Here is a 24,066-nt window from a genome sequence, read left to right on the forward strand (position 1 = left end):
GTCCTTCTGAAGTTGAAACCGAATGATCAAAATATGGCAAACAATGAATGAAACTTTCTTTCTCCCGCTAGATAGGGTTTGAGTTTTGCTCGATCGAAGAATTTAACTTGCGCTTTTCCCAATGGCAGTTATGGAAATGCTGATGCTGAAGTAACGTTAGAAATAATGACGTTAAAGACGCACCTGTTACACACACTAACGTTACATTAGAATGTAAATAGTGTTCATTTAAACTATAATGGATGTTTTTTTAAATCTCTTCAGAGTAACTACGATGTCATTTAATTAAGGGAACATGTAAACACGTAAATAAGCTATCAGCTTTATAAATACAATAATAATAAACATGAACTATTGAAGCCTATTTGCGCTAATTGTCCACACACGAAGTCAATCAACATGTAGATTACAAAATTGAATCACATTACAGTTGAAATGAAAATAAAAATCGTAAATTTACAGAACTTAGAAGACTACAACTCAACTGAACCGCTAAATACAGCGTTAGACAAGTGGGAACCGTCCAAAACGCGTATCAGCAAATGCCACAACAAATGTTACAATGTTTTGTCAGTAAAGTTCCGTAAACTGCCCTTCCGCGACATGAAAGTTTAACCACTTTCAGAAATTGCTCTCGGGATGTTTACGTGAAACATGTGCACGGAGAGTGGAAAACCGAAGACCACTGGGAAGCAACGTCTCTCTAGCGGCAGCCAATAAGGGAAGACAACAGTTCCTCTCCAGCCAATCGCAGCAAGGCAGGATCAGTCCGTCCAGCGAATCTGCTTGCAGCTTGAAGCGCTGATGCAACTAAGCTGCAACAACAGCCACGTATCTCCTGGGTAGCAGAAAGTGTTCTTCCTCGCTAGAAGAAATCAAGTAGTCCCCGTGAAACAATACATATTTGAACGGCAGTGTATGCTATGCGTGGTATGATATGAATTTTTCATGCATAACCAGATACTGCAACTGTATGATAATCATCCAAACTCCAGTGAACAGCCGCTTTCATCACATATTCTTCTCTCAGAGCTTTAAAACCGTAGTATGTTCAAGTTGAGGACAGGCCAACGGGATTTTGTGTTTTCTCGGAAGTTGTTGAGAAAGTGAGTCCTAAATCTTGTGGGCGTTTTCACCGGCCCGAAGTGTGAAATTTATCTCGACCAATACATCCATAGGGCGGAGGAATCTATAGCACTGGGGGCTGACCGACCGCGTGACGCAGCTGGTTGCTAGGTGTGGGTGACCTGATGCATTGACTCAATTAGCCGATTCTCAGTCATCAACTCCATCACAACAAAGCAAGACCAACAGCACTTCAGTCCTAGACACTCCGGAGGAGACATGGCTTTTTAATTTAGTAAAGTCTTCGATCCTAAAGAAACGCCGTGCTTTGCACTTGCAACGCACCCCAAACCCACAACATTTAAGCAAGAATGGAGTAAGTACAACTTATTACTTTACTGCTTTTTGTCAGACATTTGTTGTTTTGTCTCTTGGCTTGCACTTTGTGGGTGTATTGCTTTTGTTTAACTGTTGTTAAACATGTTGTCACACTTGTAACAGCGCTTCAGGCGATGTTTTATGCACATTGCTGTCTTATTAGAAAAGTTTCAGAAACTCGCTTTAGCTCTTTTAATCGTTGCTACACTGGTTTGCAACTTTAGGAATGATCACACAATAATAATTTTGACCTATTTAATTAGCATTTTCACATGTTGAATTTATTTTGAGATACAATCCATTATTTTATGCACTTTGAAGTGATACTTGTTTGTTGAACATCTTGTCTGTGGGTTTTATAGAGTGATTATTAATATTATACAGATACATTACCTGATTCTTTAAACAATAGTTTCCAGGGCTACACAGGTTCCCTGTCATTATGTCTTAGCAAAAGTTGTTCTTTTGTCCATTTGCGTCATCCATATCTGCCACATTATTGTATAGTTTCATGTTGCATGCAGCGGTTGTTGTTTTTCTTTTCTTAGAAATTGCCTTTGAGAAAAAGCATGAGTCGTTTTCAAAGCTTTCACGAATATTTGCTGTCTTTGGTTTCGCATTACGTCATAGATTGTAACCCACGTGCTGGCCAAGTTCAGACATCCAGTTCAGAGGAGTGTGCATCGTGTGCATCTGCCATACTGCGAGAAAGAATGACTTTTTTAAATACTTGATTGCAAAAGAAAAGGCTTTGTTTCTGCTGTTTGCCATTGCATTCAGAGTTGTCTCTAATGATTCTGTCAGCATAAAATGTTGTCCTGTGTCTGACCTTAGACTGTAAACAAACTGGACTTCAGTGTAGGTGCAAAGGTTATTGGGGCGTTTGGAGGTACTACCTTAAGTTGCATCACACAAACAAAAGATAGTGCCGATAACTTGTAGAAATAAGCACTACATATATATATATATATATATATATATATATATATATATATATATATATATATATATATATAACGTTTTAAAAGTTCTTGATATTGTGATTTATTATTGGCATGATCCAAAATATGATCTGAAGAAGTTTTACATTTGTGTGTGTGTTGTATATTTAGGCTGCTAATAAATTTCCCACAAGTAGAGCATTCGCCTGCTTCTCTAGGATCTCAGTAGAGCTCCCCTAAGTGAGCACAAGGGACTTTGATGGATGGAAGAGTGGTAGTTTTCTAAATTGGTCCCTCGCTAATCACCAGTGTGTCTCAGCTGATGCTTTAGGAATATTGGGGGGTTATGGTTATTTTACTCAGTGTGCACTGTATCTCTCATTGTTATCACCCTAAAAATATGAATTCATGGTCAGTTGGAGATATTTTAAGATATTTTAGAAGAGGCAGGATAAGTTTAGAATGGAAAGTCCCACCAACTAGGACATAATGATTTTTTTTTTCTCCTCCATCCTACTTTAGCAAAGAATCATGTTGGTGTGATAGTGTCTTCTCAATACCAGATAGACCGAAACCTCCATAGACAATGCGTTTTAACACGCTGTCCCTCATCAAATTTTCCCCTTTTTTTAGGTTTCATAATGCTCACCCAGCCCTGTTTTCTGTGGCTCAACTCTCAAACTTCACTATCGTGCACTGTAAGCTCGGACATTTGAATCGTAGGATCAACGGACAGGATGATGACAATGTCAGCACCTATTTGGAAGACTCTACTCGTCTGCCCGGCAGACCCCCTCACTCTCTCTCACCCACAGGCTAACCACAGCCAATCGGAGGGGCGCAGAGGGGAGGGGCCAGAGGAGAAACAGCACTTAATTGGTGAGTTGCAGTGAATACAGTTTTTTATTTTTCCCAGTTTCAGGTGGGCACCGCACTGCAGCACATTTCGTTCTCCTTGAACAGTGAGTAAAACTACCAACGTGGATCTATTTTATATTATTTGTAGATGACGTGCTAGTTTAATGCTGCCTTTCACATTTTGGATTTAGTAAGCGCATTGAGATGTAATTAGATTTTTTTTTTTAACGGGTTGTTAAAATACTACCGGTATAGTTGTTTATTTGGTTTAAATAATTGTGCTACATTGGATCTCTAGGCCAATGATTAACATGTTGAACTCTGTTTTCCCCATAGGTGATGGTCTTAGTGACTGGATGACGGAAGAAGTAGATTTCTCCTCTTACCTCCCAACCCCTCACTCCTCTCCCTCCCCCAATGCATCCCTTCCCCCCTCGCCCCTCCAGCATGACATCCAGGTGCCCTCAGATTTGGAGGTCATGACCTCTCTGCTGCAAGAGGAGCTTGCTCAGCTGGAGGATTACTTCCTGTCTGACCCACTCCCAGAAAAAGCCTCCAAACTGGGCAAATGCGACAAGGGTCCAACGGCAGTTGGTCCACCGTCGTATTACCAGTTGCCCTACGCATCATATTCTACTTCCAACCAATCCGAATCCAGCCCTCTACTTGTTACCCTGGCAACTGGGGAACTTGACTTGCTGAGCTTTTGTGGGGGTCCCATTGGCCGTACCAAGATTCCTAGACATGCCCCTTACAGTTGCAGCCGCCCCAACAGCAACGTCTGCAGCCGCAAGAGAGTTCCCGATGGGGTGAGGGTGGGTGACAGTTACGAGAGTAGCATCTGGAGTTCCAAAGGAAATTCCTCAGGTAACTCAGCTGTTGCGCCTGGTGGGAGCTACAGCTGTGCTGAAGATGAACGGGTGGTAGGCAAAGGCTACTGCCTAGGCAGTGCAGTGGAGATCAGGAGGTGCGCCATTTTACCCAAAGAAGAGAAGAACTGCCGCTACACTGAAGAGGCCGGCAGTGCGAGCAAGGCCGGCGGCGGCGGGTACAACTTTAGCGGACCCGTTCAAATTCCCCACAAGAAAGACGAAATGATGATGTATGGTGTCAGAGAAGTCAATTTAAGCGGCATAGGAGGAAGCGCAGAGATGGAGATGATGGGCGAAGTGAAGAATGGTGCTAGCGACGAGAAGGCCGACATCCCCTGGAAGTCCGAACCCAATGAAAGCTCTTTCCTCCAAAGTACATCCCAAGAAGAGGCCTACCACAGCTTTCTTGGGGCCATCAATGACCCAGTAAAGGCGGAGAGCGTAGAGATTCACCGGCAACATAACTTCCACTGCAGCTTTCTCGAAGCCCAAGGCCCCGACTGCCTGAGCGGTGACCGCCACGGACCTGAAATGGTGTCCCCGTGTGCCAGAGGAGTCTGTGTGCTTAAAGACGACCCCTGCATTGTGAAATCAGACCTTGAGGAGCCACTAATTGAAGGGAACCACGGTCAACGCAAACAGAAGAAGAGAGACCAGAACAAGACTGCAGCTCACAGGTATAGTATTTTCAGTCGTAATGATGTTAAATGTATTCTACATGAGCGAATATAGAAAAGTTGGTGGCTTTTTGAAGTGACACTTAGTTGTGAAAGTACAACATCCTTAACAGAGAATTGTATTATGCTTCAGACTACAATGCCTGTGAGCATTACAATGTAGCTGCTTGTGGTATTTAAAAAACGACCACAATTATGTAAGTAAACAGGAAAAGTTTGACAATTTCTGACTTTCCTCTGTATTAATTGTTTTGAACAGGTATCGTCAAAGGAAGCGAGCGGAGTTGGACACGTTGGAGGAACAGCTTCATGGTCTGGAGGGGAGAAACCGTGAGCTACGGGACAAAGCAGAATCGGTGGAACGGGAGATCCAGTACGTGAAAGACCTCCTGATTGAGGTGTACAAGGCCCGCAGCCAACGCCTCAAACAGGAAACCAGCGCCTGACCAAAAGCTCGACCACCTGACGATGGTCCTGCAAGTAGAATTGTAAGCAGTCTGATAGGCAATGGAGATTTGAGTTGGAATGTTTTCTGACTGAATGTTTTTAGGATGTGGTGGAGGTTGTACTATTGCACGTTACTCAATCATTTCATTTTCGTTACAAACTGACAAAGTCCATCAACAGCTGCAGCACAGACATCCACTTTCTCAGAAATAACTCCAAATCAGTTAATATGCACTGTGATTATGTCTTTGACTGTAATGACAGCCGTTTTTTCTTTTCTCTTGCTTTTCTCAAGAGTGGCTAGACGACTCGTCCTCTCGGTTTCATGAATGAGCTTTAACAACAGAGCATTTCCGATTGACAGAAATAAACACCGAATAAGGCAAGATAGACTTGAACGCATCTTCATTTATTTAGAAAAGGCTGTAAGGTAACATCACAAGTTCTGCATATGACCTGCATTGATCTTAATTTATACAGAGTTTTTTTTTTTTGATTTTTTTTGTAAAATTAATTTATTAGCAGTTTCAACATTTATGGTACTAATACTAATGATGTAGCCTACAATTAGTACAACATTGGTACTTCCTTTTTTTTTTTTTTTTTTGTATATTAAATAAGGAATAAGCACTGATATTAAAAGCAATCTGTTTCTTATATATTGAGTTTCAGGGGAAGCACTTCTCAAAACGAATTTCCCTCAGGAATAAAGAACCTGAAGATGTGTTTTTGAATTCCCAATTTTAGATTAGTCCTGCAGCTCAGGTATATACGATTTATGTCCAAAGTCATGGAGGTATGTCAGTTTGTAACTGCTGAAGATATGGCACTGCCTAATAATGTTATATGTGTTGATTTCTTGTATTTCGAATCTTGCATGCTGAAGATTTCATGGCTCTTTACAAAAAATGTTTGTTTTTCTTTCATCTGAATGACATGTTACTGCAAAAGTCTTTCTTGCTTAAGAAGCCCAATTTTATATTCTCTTGGCTAACACATTTCATTAGAGATGAATGAGTTGCATTTGATTCACAAACTACTGTTTGGCCCAATGTCTCTGCTGTTATTGCGACTACAATCAGGGTTTGTGATTTTATATAGCTTGTTTGCTCTAATGTACAAGTGTGTGTTGGGGGACAGAAAGTACAATCTTTGTAGTGATGCAGCTCTTTTTTTTAAATAATCACTGAAATGATTGTGGTGGCTTTAGAATTGCAGACTTCCCAGCGTCTTAGCAATATTTCATCAACAATGTAAATTACTCAAGTTATGAATTTTTTGCAATTGCGATCATGCACAATCCTTGACAAATGTTATGATTTTCATGTTTACAATTTAGTCAATTTCAGGAGTTTATTCTGGTAAACCTGTCTAGTGACTCTGATTTTCTACTTGTTCAAATAGGAGACATGCATTTATCACAATTACAACAATAACAAAGAAATCAACTGCAAATCAGGCTTTGATTAGTTACTCTTTATTCTTCCTATTTATTCCTTTGAGGGCATTTTTACCGAAGTGTCGTGTGTGTACCTTAATACTACATAGCAATATTACAAATATCGTTTAATTCCTCTAAATAAGCAACCTAGATACTGAGAGAGCATAGCATATCTATATATGCTTTCCTTGGCGGTATACAATCATGTTTATGAAATATAGCTAATTATGCGCTGTGTTATACGGTCATTTTGTGAAGTTGAGATTTTTTTTTTTACAACCCAAAATTAAGGCACAAGATTTCCAAGAGTTTACACCAGCTATAATACTAAGACTAGTCATTTTGTACCAGGCATTTCGATGTATCGTCTCCGATTAATTCTTTGTGTTTCCTGTTATTCCATTGAATTCAAATAAAGTGATTTATGTCAGCAACTTCGCGATGATGGCTTCATACGAGATTTCTAGGGCTTAATATGTAGACCTTGCGTTTAACGGATAAACTGAGTTTATCCCTTGTTTGGCCGGAAATTTGTTTACAGCTCTGCAAGCCAAATGGAGCAGAGCTATTCCCATAACCTCACTAATGCACGATGTGGAGGAAAAAGAAACTCAAATGACATAAAAAAAAAAAAATACAAAAAAACTCATAGACAGTGTCAGTTACGTGTGTGTGTGTGTGTGTGTGTGTGTGTGAGAGAGAGAGAGAGAGGGGGAAGGATTAAAAAGAATAGCCTAGTACAATTCTAATAGCAACGTCTAAAATATATAACGTTACTTTTTTATTTTTTATTATTAACCACTCTGCCTTTTGTATCCCGAAAGTCCTAAACATCCAGGTTTTTTTATTTAATAATTATTATTATAAAACCCCGACAGAACCAAATGTACAAAGAGCAGAAAATAAGGGAAAAATCATATTTTTTCTTCCCGTCAAAAGTCTTATTTCTGTGTAGCGCATTTCATTCATTTTTTTGTAGGCTAATATCCGTTTTAACGGGTACGGTTCACAGGCAATTTATAGTTTCTGAACACCGATCAGTCTTGTTTATTGTTCAATATCTCTCCAAATTAAATACTGTTGATCCCAACAGTATTTTAATTTAGTTTTCATGTTTGTTGTTTTCACACTGAGGCGGTAACATCATCACCATCCGATAGCTATAGCCTACAAAATTAAAGTAGCCTAAACATTAAATATGTGCACGAGTGTTGGGAAAAAAATAGTGAGTGTCATTTTTTAGAGCATTTAAATAATCACACAATATAAAAAATAGCCTAATTAAATTTATTCACACACTACAATCCCGGTTCCCCTTTTCTTTGAAAATGTACTGCGCATTGTAACAAGGCTATATCAAGTTTTTTAAGTGTTGTTATATCGTTTTGTTAATAATCAAAACAAATCTGCCCGCTATTTAATATTTTACTCTCGTGTTCGTTTAGTCTGTCTCACGCGTCAAACAGCCTGATGTTTCACTGGTAAGTTACTTTTGTATGGTCAGGATACTGGAAATGACTGGAATTCAGATTTTTTTAATAATTCAGATAAAATCATTCTTCCTAAAAAACAACGTTAATTAAAAGTTTTTTTTTTTTTACGAGTCAAAATGCTTTTCTTGTGGCAAACACGTATGAAGAGTTTCAAGTCGTCTCAGATAAATCTCCGGTAAAATAGCCATCTTAAAAACAAAACAAATTTTGACATGGTGAGACGATATAGCCTATCCAGTGAAGAAAAATAAGAAAAAAAACTAAACTAAAAATCACACATAAAACAGACAAGACAGACACAATTTTAGGAAATTCTATCGATTTATTCATTAAGTTGACTAAATGGATTTCACAATATTTCTCACGTACAGATTACATTTACATCATAACAATAAATCCTTTTTGGATAGCCTTTCGATAGACCGAAATATATATCGGATTTTTCGATATATATATACAGACAATTAACTATTTTGAGCTGAGGTAAATTTATATAAAACAGTTTGAAATAATAAATACAAGTAAGGCTGGCAAATTAGTTACATCATAAAAATGCAAGAGAAGTTTTTTTATTATAAACAGAAAAAAAAGACCAAACACTCATCGAAACCTTTTTAAATATAACGTATGTGAATCAAAAAGGCAAACATTTGCTGAATAAAAAAACCTTATATTTGAAATACATCTAAATGCACTTTTAAATGCAAGACAATGTTATTTTGAGGGTGTTTCTGAGTCACTGCCATTTTCTCAAAATACATAACAGATTCAAATTCAGTCAAAATCTTTTGATCACAGATCAAATAAATACAGACAAAAGGAAAGCTTTCCCAGTCACAGAACCAGCCAGCAACCCATTTTTAGATAATGTGAAATTACATCCCCTCTCTTACACACAAACTATGAGGCTGACATTTATGTTTTTCCTTCAACTGACCCGTCCAACTTGCTGACAAGCCATTGATAATCCCTCTGAAATAAAGAGCTTTGGGATGTGCGACAGAGTTTTCTTCCTGCATCTAGAGACCTCAGAGCCTTGAGGAAGGGAAGGAGAAAATGTGAAAATGACAGTAAGGATTTTTTCCCCCAACCAGCTTTGTCTGTCTTTCAATTTTTTTTTTGCACAATTGTCAAAATGATGCAATACAGCACACAAGCAGCTCTATATTAATTTTGCATCAGTGTTTAAAAACAATTCAACAAGAACTGCACTCTTTGTCTGACTATACAGGAGTGCAATGAATCCCATTACTCTCTTAATTTTATTGGAGGGTACAGAAAACATCTAAATATGTTAGTGAAAACTGCTCTTTTCACACTGCTCTTACCTGTAGCAATGTGTTTTGTTGGCTAAACACACGCAGAGTGGCCACAGCTGCCCGTCGCACTGCATGATGGGAGTCATTGCAGGCAGTTTGGAGAATCAAGCCTGGAGCATCTACATTGAGAAGTGCTCCATCCCCTCCGCTGAAAGCAGTCAGGTTACCCAAGGCCCCACAGCAGTGCTGTCGAATGACATTATCAGCATCTGACAGCAGTGACACGAGGGGAGGGGCGGCTCCTATGGCGAGCTCCATCCATACGTCTTCCTCACTATGTCTGACGCCTTCAATTGCTGGTGTCCTCCTCGATTTGTCTTGTGCCGACAAGGCATTTATGTCAGTTGTATTCTTGAAATCTTTACTGGAAATCTTTAGATCGGTTCTTCCCGTTACACTTAGCCAGTTTCCCACCGCCTTGCAGGCCGTCCTACGAACGGATGAAGCAGGATCGCACAGGCAACCTAACAGGTCCAGGAATAGGTCAAACTTTGATTCATTGATGACCTGCCGGACACCTGAGCCCAGGTGGCCCAGCAAGCCACAGCATGCGGCTCGGATTCCATCATCTTGGTGGTGCAACGCAAGCCGCAGTTGGGTGATTTTGACGGGAACAAAGAAGGGAGATTGATGGGTGAGATGAAGTGTTAGCTGGGAGAGAAGGATAAGAAGTTCCACTGCACACCCACAGAGAACTTCACTTTCTAGCAGCACAGCCAACAGAGAACTTGCTGTTCTGACCTCTTCTGGTGAGGATCGAATTTTAGCCGTGGAGACCTTGGGGTGATCGCCACTTCTCCTTAACTCCTCCAGACTGTCCATAAGCCAGCTGATGCTGCACCCTTGCTGAGCTGAGAGATCTTGGGGACGTCCTGCAGAACTGCCATGGATCTCCAAACTGTCCATGAGCTCCTGTATACAACTGCTCTGCTGCTCGATTTTCTCTCTTAGATGTTCCATGGTCTTCTGCGGATATATTTTGGTTTTTGGTTGCACCTCCCTGAACTTTTCAGTCTTGCTTTTGGATGGCTGGTGTTGAGCCTTTAGGGAATCATTTTTTTCCTTAGATGCATCTACATAGCCTTTGAGCCGCTGTAACCTCTTCTTCGAATTGATGTCACCTTTGATTTGATCCATCTTGGTTTTCTTTGCAATTCTATTGCTCTTAAATTGCTCCACACCATTCCCGAAGTAGTTAAGTTGATACTGAGTGTGGTCTGCTCCATTGTTTGGGCTTTCTGTGCTGTGAGGGAGGAAAGCGGAGGCCTGGGCTGCAGTGATAAGGCATGGAGCAGTGTGCTGTGGGTCAGATAGCAGCAGACGATTTAGAAGACACAGCGGAAGCTCCACCAGGGCAACGGGAAGAGTTTGAATCATCTGAACAAGACGACAAGTCAGCAGAAAAATAAGAAATACAAAAATTACATTTCCGATATTGAACATTCAGAAAATACTGGAGTATTTTTTAAACCATACCTGCACTAGACCAGCCACAATATTTGCGCTTTGATACGATCGGAGAACAGACAGAAATGTTTCTAAGGATAACTCCAAAGAGAAGGGGATGCAGAGAAGATGACAGCTCATCACTGATATGCTGTTTATTTCTGAGTCACCCCAGAATAGACCGTGCTCAAGCAATGCAGTGCTGCTGTGAGGTATAAAATGAGAAATATACTGTAAACTACTGAGAGATTCACTTCAAATGAGCACTAATATTAAAAAAAGAAACTGTTTGACACCATAGTAAGGCTTTAAGGTGATGTTTGATGCTCACCAACTGGTGGTGAGAAGGTGGCTGAGGGCAGAAGAGCAGTTTGTGGAGTTATCTGACAGGAGAGCCACACAGTTGTATGGATTGCTGGAGAAAACCAATAAAGCGAGAGAGAGGAACACATACAGACCTGTAAGAGGCAAATGTATGTTATTAAATTACTGGTATATTAAAGCTACAATATATAAATAAGTGAATGTTCTCTTGGTGTTTACCATTAGGAGAGAAATGGCATCTCTGGGATGTTGTGTTTTCCAGTGTGGTGTTCACTTTAGCCCACAAACAGGGCCAAAGCTCTGAGTCCTGAAAGTCGAGCAGTGAGCTGCTTTCACACTTTCATAAGTGAAGGAAAAATAAATAATTTTATTTCTTTATCCAGAAAATTCTCCTTTTTCACCCTAAAATTCATCTATTTTGTAATGCATATTATTGATCATGATTCTGAGCGTTTAATTTTTCTTTTTTAATTTCAACCTTTTAACTTTTAATCAGAATCTCATAACTCGATTTTCTGGTGAAGCGACTTCTTTGTGGTAACATATGCCCCTCCGCAATCGACAGTAAACTCGCTTTCATTTTCAAGTACAATGCCCACATCTCAAAATAAACAATTCCCCTCCCTACATTTTTCTTCTTTAATCCACTACACTCGAGTCGGATGCATGTCACAATATGGAAGAAAAAATGTGTCCCTACTTGCATATCATTAAGACATTAACACGTATGACCGATAGTAATTTTTTTAGAGATACAGATGTTTAAGTGTCCCATAAACAATATGCCAAACTGGTTTTAATTGTTGATTTATTTCTGGCTTAACTAAATAACTAATAATAATTCAGTGATCATTACAACACATACAACAATAACAAATAGGACAATATGCGATATTAGCTAGTACTTATCAATGATAATCACATTCTGTTATATTATATAATGTTATATAATATTATACAATATGTGTAAAATATAAAAAAAGTTAAGTAATACATTGGCTTCTTTATCTGTAAATACTGTTATTGGGTGCTGCTCCTAAGAGACTTCAAATGGTGTTATTTATTGTAGATCCAATATTAAACAATTGAAAACCAATTATTCAGTCAAACCGATTATTGGTCAATCTCTAATTAACACAGCACAGATTTGAGAGGAATTAAAGTGAGAGGAATTACCTCGGACAGTCTGTGGAGAATCAGTGACAGAAGGCCGTCACACATGCCCCAACCTGCAGGTAAGGGGTTATGCGCCTATGCGAAAGAAAAAGAGGGAACAGACAGATGGTGGGAGGGGGAGAGGAGAAGAAAGAGAGAGAGAAAGAGTGGGGAATGACTACACTGGATTTCATCACATCAATGACATTAATTACTCCAAACAGAGTTAACCCTTATTCACAGTTTAAATAATGGAACTATACCTCTGCCGTGTATGTCAAAATATTCCCTAAAAAGCTTGTAAGCCTTTCTATACCAACATTCACAGCTATACCACGGTGAGTGAACAAGGTTAAGACTGCTGTTGCCAAAAGCTGTAGGAGAGACCACAAAATCACAAGCGTAATGCAAATGAAACCAGACATCCTACGATTTTTGTACTTCGTTTTTTTTCAGATTAAAATTGCATTTGACACAAACTAGGGAGAAAATCGTTCATATAGAGGCACTTACCGCTGAATGCTCCTGGACACGACACAGAAATACAGAAATAAATAGCTGACAGAGATCCTCAGCTCTGATGAGAAAAAAATTTTTTTTCATAAAATAACACTAAGATTAAAATTTCACTAAAAGCCCAGCAGCAGTAGAGATAACGACAGCCTAACAAAGAGTTCTGCAATTAACACTAAATATTCTTTCATTTTAAAAAAGGAACAATAGATTTACTGAAGTAATGAAAGTAAAAACAATTTCAGCGGAGAAAAAAAAACTGTACTGTAACTCTGTACATTAAAAACGATTCATAAATCCATACCTCCTGCCCTTTATCTCCCAGCCCGGGCTCTTTTCCAGGTACATTATGAGAACACTCATCAGATCTTCTAATATTATTTCACCCTGGGATTCCTTTAGCAAATAATAATCAGTCAGAAATCAAGTATGATTAATGAAGAAATTCACATTTTCATTTACAAATTAAAATAAAATCATTTAAAACAACTTATAAGAGATGATTAAAATATATGTTTAAAACAATAATCAGATGAATAGAAGATACATATTCATTTTTGTGTCTGACCTGCATTAGATCTGGAATGTTCAGGATGTCCTCAATCAGGTTGAACAGTAGATGAGGCAGTTCCAACTCCTTGCCCACTGTTTCAGCATCCCCAGACTGACAGCTCTGAACAATGTTCCTGAGGATCTTTAGTGGCTGTAGAATTGAAGAGGCCTCTTCACCTTTCCTGACCAATAGCTAGACAGATCAGTGAGTCTTTAATCCACTAAATCACTTTACCCAGTTCAAATAGCTGCACTTGTGACATTTAACAGAACGTTACCTGTTTTTTGGCAAAGAGCAGCTTGGTTTTTAACCTCGGAAGGATGGAGGTGTTCACAGGGCCCTGATCACTTAATTCAATCAATTGTTGCCACTCAGAATCACTGTCGATATCTTGTTCCTGCAGAACAGATTTAGTGGAAAAACCTTGTGTGACGGATCTGACATTAGTAGTGTGCTCCAACTAAATGCACAATATAATTTGAAATGATTAAAATAACAACCTCACTGTCCATCCTGACAGAAGCCAGACTGGTCCGCGCATGTCCAAGGCGCTTCATAACTTGCCGGGGTCCCACCTCTACAGAAGGGAACTCCCTCTCATAGTCTCTACTGATCTGGCCTTTATGTGGAGCTAACCTAAAAACAAAAGGGAACATGGGAACAATTTATATTTGAAAAATCTGATTCCTCACCATATCTTTTACGCTTGGTTTAAACAGGCTTTTCGACTATTTCACTTCTCTACATTTGGATTTATAATATATTCATTTCTTCACGCTGGTCAAAAACATCAATTTCACTGTCACAGCAGCATTGTTAATCTTCCCTTTTTTTAAGTTGAGGCCCGCAGGTTTTCAAATTCTAGATGGGAATACTACCTGGTAACACTGTTGTCATTTGCTTGATGCTGATTGGTTCCTGGCTGAGATGAATTTTGATACACTGAAAAGGTGCTGCCCAATGAGTGGCCAGTGGTGGGGGCTCCTCCAGCAGAAACTGTCTTACAGCGTGTCTGACTCGCAATCTCCTAGTAAAACAACACCCAACACAATTTTATTATTTCACTTCCACAGAAATGAATACTTTGAAAGCCCTTCTCAGCTGATTCACATTTTCCCCATATTCCATAACAATGTAAATAGTCGAATTTTCACAAATCACACCAACAACAATAGCATTGGTTTCATTTAAATAAAGTCAATCTTACAGCAAAAATAAAATAAACCAGACAGGAAGACATCTAAAAGACAGATTCATAACCTCGTAACGCAGAAAACGAAGAAAGTAGGGATGTCAACGATTAATCGACGATCGATTAATTGTCGATAATACATTTAATCGATACAACTTATCGATCATCGATTAAGCAGGTCTTCATGCGCGTGCGCGCTGCTCAACCGCGAAACATGTAAGCGAGCGCGCTGGAGTTATGTTTGGGACCATTTTTCACCTTCATCATGACTATAAGTTTGCGTGTGCATTCGCAGGCTTTTGTTTTGTGCAAATGTAAGTTGTAATACAGTTTATTTTGTGTATGCCTATCTATATCTGATTGATCTCATATTGGATGCATTTGGTTAAGAATTAACTCTGTAGTAAAGCGTCAGCTTAAGCGCGCGCAGCTCAAACGGCAGTGCACGACTAATAATGACTATTGGGACTGTAATATTACATAACATTATAAAGATTACAATATTGTAATAAAACATTGTGAATTATTTGGGTTTAGTTGCTGTGTCGCGTTGCTCCAGGAAGACCGCGTCCACAACATGAGTAGCCTAGTTCTGAATGAATATGGCACGTAACTTAGTTCAAGTTCACTTGAGCATGAATGTGCGTCATTTTGTGCAGATATAATTTGTAATATTATGTTTATTTTGAATATATCTGATTAATCTCATATAGGATGCGTTTCTTTTAGATAAATAACGTGCTAGCAAAGTGCTCCAGTTTAACGGTAGCAGATTCATTCAGCGCGTGCAGTTGTTCCAGGAAGAGCGCGTCCACAACAGTCACACATTCTAAGCGCATATGAGGCGGCGTTGATGACACGTTGTATTAGTAGTTATATTTGATTATTAAATAATTCATTTAATTATCAATCACATCGAAACATTTTACAATCCTACAAGCCCTTTATTTATATTTAAAACCATTCTAATTGATTTGGTGAGGAACAGCGTTTTGAGCAGCATTTGCAGACCCTGTCATGCGGTTATAGCCACTGCAGTAGACGCATATCGCAGTATTAAGGCTAACGATTAATCGATTAATTGATCGTTAATTTAAACGACGATCGATCATGGGAATTTGTGAAAATTGACATCCCTAGAAGAAAGACAAACTTCTTTGTTGCTAGAATGAGTTTACCCGTTTGTTAGTCTTCTCTTTCTCTCGAAGCTCTCTAGCTTTGCGCAGTAGTTTGCCCTCTCCATTGCGTGCTGTTGTCTTCTCTGCAGCCTGCTGGTGTTTCAGGGCCTGTCGGTCTGGGCTGGGTGGGACTGTAAGTATGGCGGGTAGATCATGCCTTTTCTAAGTCTACCCTGAAGAAGGCGAAGGAGCAGTCTACCCTTCCGTCGCCGTCAGTCCGTGTCTATTTTTGAATGGGATTGATAGAGACGTCAGACGACAGACCGGCGGCGACGTCACGGCGGCGTCACAGTAGTAACGTATACCTTACGGCGACGTGGCGACGGCGTACGTGAGAAATGTATAAAAAATCATAACGTCTGAACCAGGCACGTCGCCTAATAAGACGCCTGATACACACGTCGTCCCTCAGTACGTCGCCTAATAAGACGCCTGATACACACGTCGTCCCTCAGTACGTCGCCTAATAAGACGCCTGATACACACGTCGTCCCAATAGGCCTATAATGTTATTTTTCCCATGTTGATAACGAAAAGTGAATAGCATGAGTAAGATTGGATTTGCAATAGGCTATAGGCCTATCGGGAGACATGATTTTTGTTTTGTTTTGTAGGAAGCTTTTCTTTAAAGTGAATTTTTGTTTAATATTAAAGCCTATCTTAATTTTAAATTTGTCATCAAAAAAGAAGCGAATATTCCATAAACAGGCTCTAACTTGTTGGTCTTTCTACAGCAGTGTTTCAATAAATGGTCTGTCTTTTCTAGACAGAAAAGTTAACAACAAAGTAATAAAAAATATTTTATTTGCAAAATCTATCCCTGCCTCCAGATACAAATGGTCCCCCTTGTATGAAAATATGAATTGGAATAGAGCATGGAGTAACCCACATACATTTTTAATTACAAACAAAGTAAAAGAAATATCATTTAAAATTATTTACCATTATTACCCCTGTAACAAGATTATCTAAAAATTTATACCGTAGACGAAAAATGCAGCTTTTGCTTTATGGAAACGGAAACGTTAGACCATTTATTCTATAATTGCTCACATAGCTCTTCTCTGTGGAATGATATAGCCAATGTTTCATTAATGGACAACATGGCTCAAACATAGTCTACATTTATCTAATTTTGATATCTTCTTTTAATTTTCTGACTCAAATTTCTCTGTACAATATATAGTCAACTTAATAATTTTGCTTGGAAAATTCTTTATTCATAAATCGAAGTTTATGAAAAACTACGGTGACGCATTGCTGCCACATACATATAATGTTTTCCACTCAAGTGTGTAGTCATGTAGGCTACAAAATATGCCTTTATCCACATAAAATTGATAGCCAATCATGTCTTTATCATACGTTCAAAAAGCTGAAGAAATAACAGCCCCCAACGGACATTCATGTTAAATGATCAAATTCTGTACACCTTATTAATAGCAGATGAGCCCAGAATACGAACATTGTGTTTAATTGCATATTAGGCTAAGCATTTTCCTCCCATAGAAAACCCTTATAATAAAGAAAAAGCTTAATGTGGCTTAATAGGCTACTTCAGTGATAAAGAACAAATGCTGTAGCCTACACACCTTATTAATAAACCATACTATCCTACAGAAAAGCAGATGAGCCCAGAATATGAACGCAATGCATTTAATTATGCGTTAAGCGTTTTCCGATAGAAACCCTTTATTATAAAGAAAATAAAGGTGGCTCTTAACGTGGCTTTCTATGGGACTGGGAGGATGGCATTGCGGTGCACAGCAAATCCTTTAAATGGTATTCAATGCAAAACAAAAATGAAAAATAAAAGTAGCCAATAAAATAAACAAATTATTGTGGCATTAATTAGCCCACAAACAATATTTATTTTAAAGACTAAACGAATTTGTTTAAAGAAAAACACCAGCGTTGGCCGTTTATCTGTATAGGCTAAGTGTTTCAGTCGTCCTTTTCAAACTGTCGCAATAAAATAAAACAGAATTTGATTTGTTAAACATGAAGAAGACTTATCAGTCTGGCATGGCCGCTCGCTCTAACGTTAACCTAGATAAATGTTCGCTATTATTAAGCGCATATCGTGTTTGTGCGGAGTGTGGAGCGCGCACTGCATGACATGGACGCGCCGGTGCCATCACTCGCATTTTCCTATCAACAGTGGAAACAACTTAAATACTCCATCATTTCTGGTCATACAGAAAAGAATAATACATCAGTCGCAACTACTTTTATTTGTGTAAACTCTCAACAACAAGAAAACGTTGTGCTTTTGTAAAATAAAATAAAACGAACAGGGCGCGCTTTCATGATCTCTGTGAATTCGAGCGCGTCTCAAAAATGAACCGAAAAACAGTGTATAGACAAGCCTCACAGACATGAGAAATATAACTATCTATATAAAGTTTATAAAAAAATAAAAAATGTTATCCACCAACGAAAAAAAATCCAATCGAAAGCAAATAGCCTACGGTATACCATCTGATTATGTGATCCTGTCCGTATGAGAGGCGCATCTCTAGAGGCTAAATTACAGCGAAGATGTAGATATGTTTGCAGGCAGCCTACACTGATTTAGAAAAGACTAGTCATTAATAAACAATTAAAATGCTTCATTATTTTTTTCAGACACATTTATTATATCATTAGCCTACTTTTGCCGGTGCTTTGCGGCAAGTTTTATGCGCTTGAGCGCGGAATAGCCATACACCCAGGATTGAATTTAAACGTGAGATTAGTCCTAATTGCTTAAATAAATTACTACTAGTTTAGAAAAATCCTTCAGTCTATGGCAACTCTAATCAATAGCCTACATTTAATATTTGACATTATTTAATTAGTAATTAGTATCCAGCTCTTTACATTAAATTAGTTGAGTTAGCATAATTAGTTAATGAACAAATAAAATAATAAAATAAAGTTTAAATTATACTACCGGTAACCATATATTTCTATATAGCATTGCTTATTCCACCACACAAAGGACTGTTTATAAGGTGATAATCCGTTATACATGTGAAGATTGTAGCCTATATGGCTGTATCTTGAAGATTTTTGTATTGTATCTTCTGTTATAAAGATGAAGATTGACATTTCGTTAATTAAACAAAATAAGAACACAATGTTGTAAAAAATAAACAACTTAGGCTATGTTCTGTTAGATGTGTTTTGACTACTTTTTGTTTAATTATATCTCTAGGTAATGAAGATATAGCCTATTAACAAAAATAAATCTTAGGCTATATATAATATATTATATATATAAAAAAAACTTATAGGCCTATATAAAATATATTTTAAAAAAGGGCCTCATTGATTCATTTTGCCTCATTGGGGGCTGTTACTATTTGCTTAAGCTTTTTGAACGTAGAAGTGTGATAAAGGCGCTATAGGCTGTCAATTTTATGTGGATAAAGGCATATTTTGTACATGACTACACATGTCCTTATAAAGGCAAAAAAGATGTCGTTTTTAACGACATCTCGTTATTACGAGAAAAATATGTCGTTTTAACGACATAAGATCACGTTATTACGAGAAAAGATGACGTTAAAACGACACAAGATCTCGTTATTACAACATAATTGAGGGGGAAAAATAATATGTATGTGGCAGCAGCTATGCGTCACCGTAGTACTGCTCTTGATGTAAAGTGTAACAATTATCGTCAGCCCTCTTGCGCCCTCTGTTGGCATTTGTACATAATATACATATGTTCATTGTTTATATATTTCTTCATGTATTTTAATAGTGTTGTTAAATAAAATAAAATAATTAATTACTTTTAATACCCTACTTTATTTGAACCAATTATATTGCCTGATTTGTAATATGTATTTAAGTCATAAAGGCTATTGTTCACTTCAGATCTATCTTTATGACCAAAAAATATATAAATAAAATAGTCGACACTGACAGCCTTGAACATTTGAACATGAACCTACATTGTTTTGCATTTTGTGACTAAAAGACTATTTCCCTGTCTTATATTTTTTCATTGTTGATTTCTTGAAAATAATAGGCTATTAAAATACTTTCTTGTCACCTTCTCCTGTAAACAATATCGTGAATAGTTTTATATTGTGTATTCGCCCATTATGGTCAACTGTGTAAATTAAAATTATTACCACCTTCAAAAGTAAAAACTCAGAATGACACATTCCAGAATATTATGTTTATAGATTACAATTAATGAATTTATCTGTTCAACTTTAAAGTTGTTGTTAATAATTGTGCAAAAAGTTGTGACTTTGATGGTGTATAATTTGCATAGTCCTCATATCCAGTAGAAAGTGAGTGAATTATTTTTAAAAAAAAATACTATGTTTGTAAACCATTCAGAGATGACATTAATGACATACACAACTTTGTATACAATACAAAATTTGTATCAGTGATATTTTCAATGTCATCAGAATACAAGAAAAGAATGATTGATTAGAAAGATAACAAAGGAAAGATAAGAAAAGCTAGGGGGGAAAATAGATATTATTTTATTGTGATGCGACGTTGGAGTCACACGTTGGTGTCACGCGTCTGTGGTGCGGCGTGCTGTGGTGCGACGTTGGAGTCACGCGTTGGTGTCACGCGTCTGTGGTGCGGCGTACCCCTTCTGTCACGTAAAAGTACACGACTGTCGACTTCGGTAAGTTATCCGTGGCACTATCCACTCGTCATACTGTAAGGGGGTTGCTCGAACCCTCATCTGACACCACTGTTAAAGCAATGAGCGGCACAAGGCACCCTTTTAAGTAACAATAACATATTTTCATTATAATACATTATTATTGTAATTAAATATATTTTATTCAAAAGATATATTTTCAAAAGATTTTTCAAAGAAAATACCATTTCATAGGATGATAAAAATGTAAGTAGTCCTCACTTAAAACTCCATCTGCAACAAAAGGGTGACGAAGCAGGTCAGGCCATGACAGCCTCTTCTCTGGATCTTTCATCAACAACCCCTTCAGAAAACTCTAGATTAAGAGAACACACAGAAAGAGCAATTGAAAAGAAGGGTTTTAAACTCGGTAGTATTTAATGTTACCACAACCAGTGCATACTGACATAACTTTAAAAAAAGCAACACTTTTTTTTCGATCTGTGTGTCAAACACTAAATCAAAATCAGACTAATTCGATTTAAAAGTCAGAGTCAGAGGTTTTCATGTGGGAAGTAACTACTCCGTACCAAGCAGTCTTGGCTCATGTTCTCTGGCCATTTGACTGGATCTCTCACTATAAGCTGCACCAGATGAAAGATGGAGTTGGTGTAGAACGGAGGCGCCCCCGTGTGGAGCTCATAGAGGATGCAGCCCAGAGACCAAAGGTCAGCTGAGTGGTCATAAGGTTTCTCTTCCACTAATTCTGGAGACATGTAGAGAGGCGTCCCCTTAATAGAGGTCAACACCAAGGTGGACACACTCATGGCACGAGCAAATCTGTGAAGAGTCACGAGAATATGACACCATTATGCTATTAGAGATCACATTAAGATGAATATATATATATTTTTTTTTTTTTTTTACTAGTGGGTGCAGGACACTATAGTTCATTTATGTGAGGATAGCAAAATAATGTAAACTGTGACATCATACCCAAAAATTCTTCATACAGTGGACTACCAGTAAAATGTATAAAGATTTGGGACCAAAAATTATTCAGACACTTTGACCTGACCATGTTTTGCTAAAGTGTTTTTTCTTTAATTGCCAATGCGACCTTTTTACACCACAGACTGAACAAAATTAATCAAATTAATCTAATTGTGTACTTAAATTTAACAGCTGACAACTAACAGCTATTCAACCTAATTCATTTGTGAGACAGTCTAACAGAAGGATGGCCAAAACCAGTGAAATATCAACTGATGTGATAGCTCTGAGTTCTTGTCATATATATATATATATATATATATATATATATATATATATATATATATATATATGTATATATATATTATTTTTTTACCATTTTCTAAACTATGGAAAATAAACTTTGATAATGTGAGAAAAGTTGAAGGTGTCTGAATAAATTTTGGTTTGACTGTATGTATATATATATATATATATATACAGTTTCTAAAGTAGTTTGAACTTTGTGCTTGTACCAATTGGCAACACTGACCCAAAGTCACAGAGCTTTACTACTCCTCCTTTTCCCAGCAGGATGTTTTGTGGTTTCATGTCACGATGCAAAATACGATGGGAGTGCAGATAATACAGGGCAGAAACAAGTTGGCAGGCTATTTCACACACCTACACAAGTAAGATAACAGGTTAGCAGGTGAGTGTGTCCCAGTTAAGAGGTCTAAGCAGCAGAAAATCCAGCATAGCATCAAGTCTATGATGAACTATATGATAAACTGTATACATTTTCCAAAAATACATTTACCTTAGGCTACATATAATGTTTATTCTAAGTAATTTGTATGACATACTTAAATTTCTTATATGCATTACTGATGATATTATTAGCTTTTAAAGTCTAGAAATATTTAAATGTCTTAGACAGTTCTAGCTTCATACACCAGTATGATACATTAATTATCTAATACGTTGAGTTGACGGTTACAATAAACCACTGTGACCACTGACGTACCTGATTTTCAGGTAAACTGCCATCATCCTCCAGGATTTGAAACAGCTCCCCCTCTGCATACTCTGTCACCACCACCACCTGTCAGAGGAATACATGCTCTAATTATTCTTCTGACACAAATTCAGCCCTGTTTTTTATTTTATTTTATTTTTTACTCTTCCCAGCAGGATGTTTTGTGGTTTCACTGATACTTTTTTCATTTACACAGGTTATGGAATGATCAAAGTCACAAGCTCACTGCTTTTGTACCCACACCAGTATCTTAACGTTTAATCATTTTCTACACTTCGCCAACGAGAACTATTACCTAGAAATTTGAATGTTAAAATTGTGAACCCTGGGAGCTATATTTAATTCAACAAGCCGTTACACTGGAAGCACCAGGTTATACTGTAGGAACAGTGGAAAACATAGCATGACTTGGGAGTAGGTCGTGACAGTCATACCTCCCTCTCTGTCTCAAAGCTGTCTAAAAGCAGCACTATGTTGGGATGCTTAAGCCCCCTCATGATGTCAATCTCTCTTTTCAAACTGCGCAGGTCCTTCTCCGAGCGGCCAACTTTGGGAATGAACTTCAGAGCCACGACCTAGGAAAAAAAGTGTTGATGTTACTCAGACAGAGAGGGATTCTGTCTTCAATAAAGTCTGTTTATATTATATTTGTTGTTTTCTTTATATTTGATGTCTTGGAGGTGAGGGTTTTTGAATGTGTGGCTAATATGACGTTTTATGATAAAAAACAAAACAAAAAAACAATTAACCCAGACAATTATTAAAACATCCAGATTATATCACAATTTGCTGTAATGTAGACAGAACTGAATAATCCAACAAAGCGGCCAGCAAATTATTCACATTTATATCACGAGACTCTAGAATGCTTGATTCTGATTGGCTGACTGACGTTTAAAGGCGCTGAACACTGTTCTGTTTTTATTTTATGTTTCTCTACTGTTCAGACTTTGTTTTAACTTAAATATTGGAAATGCTGTGTTATTATATGGTAAGAAAAAATATATATGGCCTCGTATAAATATCCCTAAAATCAATTCCAGGGGTAAAGAAATAGGATTTTCTGACACCGCGGTGCACATGCAGTGCTCACCTGGCCGCTAAACTTCCTGCGGCCTTTGAACACTCGCCCGAATGACCCTTCCCCGATAACCTCCAAAATATGATATTGATCCATCATCAGCGACGAAGCCTTGACCCCGAGGAAGAGTCTTTCGGAGACTTTTCAGTTAACGTTAGGCTAGTAGAAACTCAGTACAACGCACGTAAGCATATCATTTTGGCAGTTTTCTCCTCATGGCTTGTTTTGCAACTGAACAGTAACGTTATAAGGAAAGCCAGACAGATTTCGGCGAAACGGACAAACTAGGCTTAACGTTAGCTAGGACACGGTTTTTATTAGATGGACTTTATCATTTAATCCTTACTGCGAAACGACGCCTATTAATCGATTCATACTCCCGTGAATAATGTTGACTTTATAACTAGTACAAGTAATTGTATTCAAAAAATGGTCTCTGAAACGAAATATGGTTACATAATACATCAAGAATAAACTTCCGAAAGTTTGACGTGCGCTGCTCTCCAGAAGAACAAAAAC

At 37.9% G+C, this 24,066-nt stretch overlaps 2 protein-coding genes across 3 annotated transcripts; one reads left to right on the forward strand and one right to left on the reverse strand.

The window, feature by feature from the left end:
* The first annotated feature begins 251 nt into the window (after positions 1 to 251).
* atf5a (activating transcription factor 5a) lies at positions 252 to 23,113 on the forward strand. Its single transcript, XM_082169400.1, has 5 exons — positions 252 to 1,441; positions 3,018 to 3,263; positions 3,579 to 4,791; positions 5,051 to 5,279; positions 22,994 to 23,113. The coding sequence occupies exons 2-4, from the start codon at positions 3,122 to 3,124 to the stop codon at positions 5,235 to 5,237; spliced, it is 1,542 nt and encodes a 513-aa protein (XP_082025526.1). The 5' UTR covers positions 252 to 1,441; positions 3,018 to 3,121; the 3' UTR covers positions 5,238 to 5,279; positions 22,994 to 23,113.
* stk36 (serine/threonine kinase 36 (fused homolog, Drosophila)) lies at positions 8,475 to 24,062 on the reverse strand. 2 transcript variants are annotated; one of them, XM_082169391.1, is made up of 21 exons: positions 23,560 to 24,062; positions 22,901 to 23,041; positions 22,455 to 22,532; positions 21,981 to 22,111; positions 21,046 to 21,295; positions 20,738 to 20,831; positions 20,530 to 20,566; positions 15,853 to 15,982; positions 14,361 to 14,509; positions 13,983 to 14,118; positions 13,760 to 13,879; positions 13,498 to 13,632; positions 13,234 to 13,325; positions 12,930 to 12,993; positions 12,680 to 12,790; positions 12,438 to 12,512; positions 11,481 to 11,598; positions 11,269 to 11,395; positions 10,968 to 11,142; positions 9,501 to 10,868; positions 8,475 to 9,207 (listed from the first exon to the last, which is right to left on the reverse strand). In XM_082169391.1, the coding sequence occupies exons 1-21, from the start codon at positions 23,644 to 23,646 to the stop codon at positions 9,088 to 9,090; spliced, it is 3,738 nt and encodes a 1,245-aa protein (XP_082025517.1). In that variant the 5' UTR covers positions 23,647 to 24,062; the 3' UTR covers positions 8,475 to 9,087. The 2 variants fall into 2 exon arrangements, with proteins under 2 accessions (XP_082025517.1, XP_082025516.1); XM_082169390.1 differs by having other exon boundaries at positions 13,498 to 13,674.
* Positions 24,063 to 24,066: the final 4 nt, after the last annotated feature.

Source organism: Leuciscus leuciscus (assembly GCF_965113295.1).
Source record: "Leuciscus leuciscus genome assembly, chromosome: 5".
Taxonomy (NCBI): domain Eukaryota; kingdom Metazoa; phylum Chordata; class Actinopteri; order Cypriniformes; family Leuciscidae; genus Leuciscus; species Leuciscus leuciscus.